This window comes from Chiloscyllium plagiosum, chromosome 29 (assembly GCF_004010195.1).
Source record: "Chiloscyllium plagiosum isolate BGI_BamShark_2017 chromosome 29, ASM401019v2, whole genome shotgun sequence".
Classification (NCBI taxonomy): Eukaryota; Metazoa; Chordata; class Chondrichthyes; order Orectolobiformes; family Hemiscylliidae; genus Chiloscyllium; species Chiloscyllium plagiosum.
In genome coordinates, this window is record NC_057738.1 from 1,048,822 (window position 1) to 1,054,981 (window position 6,160).

Consider the following 6,160-nt stretch of genomic DNA (forward strand, 5'->3'; position numbering starts at 1 on the left):
GCTAGAGTTATGTCAGATCAAAAATTCAACATTTTGATTACTCTTTTCTGGGATGTGAGCATTGCTGGCTAGTCAGCATTCATTGTCCATCCTTATTTGTCCTTGAGGCGGTGGTAGTGGTGAGCCACCTTCTTGAACCACTACAGTCTTCTGCGGTGGGTTGACCCACAATGCCATTTGGGATGCAACCAAGACTTTTGACCCAACAGCAATGTCAGTCATGCGGGCTGCTTTGCTCTGGATGGTGCCAAGCTTTTAGAGTGTTGCTGGAACTGCTCTCATCCAGGCAAGTGGGGAGCATTCCATCACACTCCTGACTTGTACCTTGTAGCTGGTGGATAGGTTGAGGAGTTACTCACCACAGCATCCCTAACGTACGAACTGCTCTTGTAGCAACAGTGCTCATGTGGTGAATTCAGTTGAACTTCTGGTCAATGGTAACCCCCAGGATATTGATAGTGGGGGGAATTAGTGATGACAACACCACAAGGAGCAGTATTTAGTCGGTTTAGAATTAATGAGAAACAAACACTTGGGAACACAATGTTGGGCCCACATCCCTCTAAACAGTTCATGTACTCATCCAAATGGCTTCACAAATTTATTCAGATCTTTTGAGAATATAATAAGCAGCATGGATAAAAAAAAGGAAATTTGTGAATAGTTCTGATGAAGAACCACCAGAGTCAAAATATTAACTCTACTTTCTCCCTATGGATGCTCCCAGACCAGAGTTTCTCTAGAAATTTGTTTTAGCTCTCCAGCATTCACAGCTCTTCATCCTATTTAATTAGTAGATAGCATTTGGATTTCCAAAAGACACAAAGTGTCACATGAAGTTATTACGGTACAAGACAGAAGAGCTCATAGTAGTGGAGTGATATACAAGAACAGCTAGCAAAGATCAGGGTAAATAGGTCAATTTTAGTTTGAGGAGAAAGTGAGGTCTGCAGATGCTGGAGATCAAAGTTCAAGACAGAAGAGCTCATAGTAGTGGAGTGATATACAAGAACAGCTAGCAAAGATCAGGGTAAATAGGTCAATTTTAGTTTGGCAACTGTAAGCCTGAGTGTACAAGGTCAATGCTGTGCCCTCAATGATTAACAATCTGTTACAATTTGTTAATGAACTGGACAAAGGAACTTTAGCCAAATTTGTAATAGTATAAAAAACCGTGAAGAGTACATCAGTTGGGTGGACAAATATTTGGCAGATGAAGTATACTGTGGAAAAGTGAGATTGACCACTTTGGCAGAAAACTATTTGGGCAAAAGCACTTCATCACGAATTTCCTGATGAAGGGCTATTGCCTAAAAATGTCGATTTTGCAGCTCCTCAGATGCTGCCTGACCAGCTGTGCTTTTCTAGCACCACACTTGCGTCTCTAATCTCCAGCATCTGCAGTCCTCACTTTTGCCATATAAAAGGTACAGGAAGTAATTAAGGAGACAAATAGAATATTGGCTCATATTATAAGGGACAATGGAAAAAAAAGTGGGGAAGTCTGGCTAGAACTATATAGGACATTGGCAATATCATGAGTTGTGTGCAGTTTTTGGTCAGAGAAAGCTCAGTAAACTGGTTGCAGGAAGGCAGGTATTGGTCAATGTGGAAGCAATGAACAGGTTGGGTCTATACTAACTGGAGTTAAGGATAACAACCTTAAATGAGGATCCTTTTAAAGAGTTTGGCAAGATAGATGATGAGAGGAGGTCTACACATCAGGAAATCCTAACTTGGGGATAGAGTTTTAAAGTTTGGAACTTTTTCCTCTTCGAGCATCATTAATCTTTGGAATTCTTCAGAGAGAGCAATGGAGATGGTGATCATTGAAAAAATGGTGGGATTTGTTTTTCTTTTGATTAATAAAGGAGTCAAGAGTTTATGGGTAGGGGGCTGGGGAATGGTGTAGTGGAAGTGGAAAAGAACAGAACAACACTTTAAAGAATCATTCATGGTCTTCCTGAATAGAGAAATAGGCCAAACATGCAACTTCTGTTCCTATTACTGATGTACTAGATGGTACGAAATTAAACATGCAAGTTACAACTCCTTGAAAAATCCCATTTTTATGATTCAGTTTCTTTCCTAAATCTCCAGCTCCAGAAATACCTGCCAAACAACAAGATGGTGCTCAGTACAAAAGGATTAAGCATATTCCAGTCGTCTGCAGCCATATATACCAATGGATGATTCATTTCAGTTTCCTCCCAAAGGTCCCCAGCATCACAGATACCAGATACCAATCTTTAGTCAATTCAATTTACTCCACAATGACATCAAAAAATGACTAAAGGCATTGGATACTGCAAAGGCTATGGGCCTTCACAACATCCCAGTAATTATACTTAAGATTAGAACTGCACTCCAAAACAGCCATACCCCCAGCCAAGCTCTTCGAGTACAGCTGAAGCAGGAACATTTACCTTACAATTTGGAGAATTATCCAGGCATGTCCTGTCCACAAAAAGCAATAAAATCTGCAAATTATCCCCCTACTCTCTTCTTGACTATAAGCGAGATGTACGTGGCTTATGCTATCAAGTGGTACTTAGACACCAATAATATGTTCACTAAAGCTTAGATTGGGTTGTGTCAGGGCCATTCAGCTCCTGATGTCATGACAGTCTTTGTATAAAGATGGTCAAAATAGCTCAACTTCAGATAAGGGGAGGTGATAGCCTTGACATTATGGCAGCATTTCAACATGACTTTAATGGGCACAAACAAAATAGAATTATATAATGCAGGAAGAGAAAAATCATCACTGGTTGGAATCATAACCATCTTCCTTTTGTAATAGGTATGATTTTTGGAAGCCATTCAACTCATTGCAGTCCCACGACATCACTGAAGTTGCTCAGGGTGGCGACTTCAGGCCAACTACCCTAAACGGATCCATTTTTCCTCTGAAGTCAAAAGCGAAGTATTGGATTTGTGTTTGCACTATGGCCAGTACTATTTGCAACTCCTCAGATACTGAAGCTGTCCCATGTTCATATAAAACAGTACCTGTTTGATTTGGAAGTAGCAAGTAACGTTCATGCAAACTAGTGATAGGCAATGACCATCACTACTTAACATTCATCAAGAATAGCATCACCAATTCCCTCACTCCCAATATTCTGAGTATTAACCCAACTAGAAATTCAACTAGATGTGCTCACATAATTTTAGGTAGCCAAACAGCAGCTAAGAGATTGGGAATCCTGAGGGGGGTAATTCACCTCTTGACTCCCCAAAACCTGTCATCTACAAGGCACAAGACAGGAGTGTGATGGAATACCTCCACTTGATTAAAAATGAAATGAATGCAGCTCCAACACCATCCAGGACAGAGCTGTTAACTTGATCAACAGCCCATCCAATATTTCAAACATTCACTCCTTCATCTAGTTACACCAGGAGCAGATATACTCGATACAAGATACACTGCAATGCACTAAGGTTCCAGTAAGAGCATATTCCAAAACAGTAACCTTTATCGTCTACAAGGACAAAAGCTGCATTCAGATGGGAACATCATCCTGCAGGGAACATATAAAACATGCATTGGTGATGCTCCCAACTACTAATCATTATTCCTAGCTTAGAGCAAGCTCGTAAATAAGAACTGAATGCCATCTTTGTGGCCACAGACAGAGGGTAAATATCAGATAGAACATGATTTGATAATTAGTGCCAAGAAATCTCTTCAAATTGACACATGTGGTTGCATGGTCACGTTTAAGAGATCACATCAGTATCATAGATTCAGTTTAGGGTTTGAATTTAAAGTCTTAACAAACGAGGGCCCTTCCAAATGAGGACATTTAATAATTGTACATGACACACAGAAATAAACCTAGCATGATCTCTTAAATGTACTTACATTAGACTTTTTGCTTCCTCAGATAGGTGAAATTTTATTTTCCCTTCACGGGAGATTAAGTCAAGCATGGAGTTAAAGGTTCTTATGGCCTAAATAGGGTTACAGAGAAACAAAAAAAATGTTATTTGCTTTATAGTTTATGGGAAAATAATTACCTGAAAAATATGATACCTACCTCTAGGCGTACAGAGATTTTAAGACGAAAATCAGTCACCCCATGTCCTAATTGCAACACAAATGTGTCCATCAGTTGAGTCCTGCCTATTAGAACAAAAGCAGGTAACAAGTTGCCAAAGTTTTAAGTGTCACTTCCAATTTCTAGTTATCTGTACATTGGAGAAAGTTTCAATTATCAATAGCTCGTGTGTCATGGTCATACACATCAATTTTACCCAATCATTGTAGCATTCATTTACTGACCAAAATCCACAGTATTCCCATCCAATATTTTGTCACCAAATCTAAGGCACTTTGCCTGCCTGATCATGACAGTGACTTCAGTGTTGACAGATAGGAACAAGATGAATAATTTAGTTGACATTCAACCATCTTACGTAAACATCACTATCTTCACTAGTGTCAGACACACGGTCTGCTTTGAAACACCAAAAATAACATCTCCACTCAGATAAAAATCTACCCCACATATCAGAAAGCTAGATTTGTGGAGAGCTCCTTTTATTTTACTTTGAACCTCAAGTAAAATGAGAAGTTGTTAAGAAAAAACATTCTTCTATAAAACAACGCAATTACTTTTCAATAAAGGTTGGACAGCAAGCTTTGTTAGATTAGAAAATAAGTTATTGAAGCATTACACAAGTGTAGAAAGCATGCAACAGAAATTAGCTGTGCAAATTGTATCTCAGTAACAACAGATGCAAACAGATCACATGATGCAAACTCCATTGCAAAAGTGGTACAGATTTATGTTCTGTTTGAAGCAGGAGACTTGTAATTATAAAGGGAAACTTTTGAAAACATTGTTGGCTAGCATTTATTGCCCATCCCTAGTTTCCCTTGAGAAGGTGGTGGGGAGCTGCCTTCTTGAACTGTTACAGTCCATTTTCTGAGAGTTGAGCCACAATGCCATTTGAGAGGGAATTCCAAGATTTTGACCCAGTGGCAGTGAAGGAACGGTGAATCATTTGGAGGGGAACTTACGGCTGCCCTTGTCCTTCTAGACGGAAGTGGTCATAGGTATGAAAGGTGCTGTCTGAGACTCTTTGGTAAGTTTCTGCAGTACATCTTGTAGATAGTACATACTGCTGCTACTGAGCATCGGAAGTGGAGGGAGTGGTTGCTTATGAAATAATGCCAATCATGCAAAGTTAAAAATCTCACAACACCAGGTTATAGTCCAACAGGTTTAATTGGAAGCACACTAGCTTTCGAAGCATCTCTCCTTGATCAGGTGATAGTGGCACTCCACAACCACCAGAAGGAGCGTCGCTCCGAAAGCTAGCTCTTCCAATTAAATCTGTTGGACTATAACCTGGTGTTGTGTGATTTTTAACTTTGTACACGTCAGTCCAACACTGGCATCTCCAAATCTTGCAGGCTTCTTTGCCCTGGATGGTGTCAAGGTTCGAATGTTGCTAGAGCTGCACTCATCCAGGCAAGTGGGGAATATTCCATCACACTCCTGACTTGTGCCTTATAGTGGACAGGCTTTGGGGAGTCAGGTGGTGAGTAACTCACCCCAGTATTCCAAGCCTTGGACCTGCTGTTGCATCCACAGTGTTTATATAGAGTCCGATGTACAGCACAGAAACAGACCCTTCGGTCCAACTCATCCATGCCGACCAGATATCCCAACCCAGTTGTGGTTCTGTTCGCCGAGCTGGGAATGTGTGTTGCAAACGTTTCGTCCCCTGTCTCGGTGACATCCTCAGTGCTTGGGAGCCTCCTGTGAAGTGCTTCTGTGATGGTTCCTCCAGCATTTATAGTGATTTGTATCTGCCGCTTCCGGTTGTCAGTTCCAGCTGTCCGATGCAGTGGCCGGTATATTGGGTCCAGGTCGATGTGCTTATTGATTGAATCTGTGGATGAATGCCATGCCTCTAGGAATTCCCTGGCTGTTCTCTGTTTGGCTTGTCCTATAGTGTTATCCCAGTCGAATTCATGTTGCTTGTCATCTGCGTGTGTGGCTACTAAGAATAGCTGGTCGTGTCATTTCGTGGCTAGTTGGTGTTCATGGATGCGGATCATTAGCTGTCTTCCTATTTGTCCTATGTAGTGTTTTGTGCAGTCCTTGCAAGGGATTTTGTACACTACATTGGTTTTTCTCAT

General features: G+C 40.8%; 1 protein-coding gene across 12 annotated transcripts in view; it reads right to left on the reverse strand.

Annotated features, from left to right (window-relative positions):
* The window catches only part of LOC122564315 (synaptonemal complex protein 2-like), a 277,458-nt gene that overhangs the window by 256,198 nt on the left and 15,100 nt on the right, over positions 1–6,160 (reverse strand). For all 12 annotated transcript variants that reach the window (XM_043719015.1, XM_043719016.1, XM_043719018.1 and 9 more), the window contains 2 exons: positions 4,047–4,132; positions 3,872–3,960 (listed from right to left, as the gene is read on the reverse strand). In XM_043719015.1, the coding sequence (XP_043574950.1) occupies positions 3,872–3,960; positions 4,047–4,132 (175 nt within the window). The remainder of the gene's footprint in view (positions 1–3,871; positions 3,961–4,046; positions 4,133–6,160) is intronic.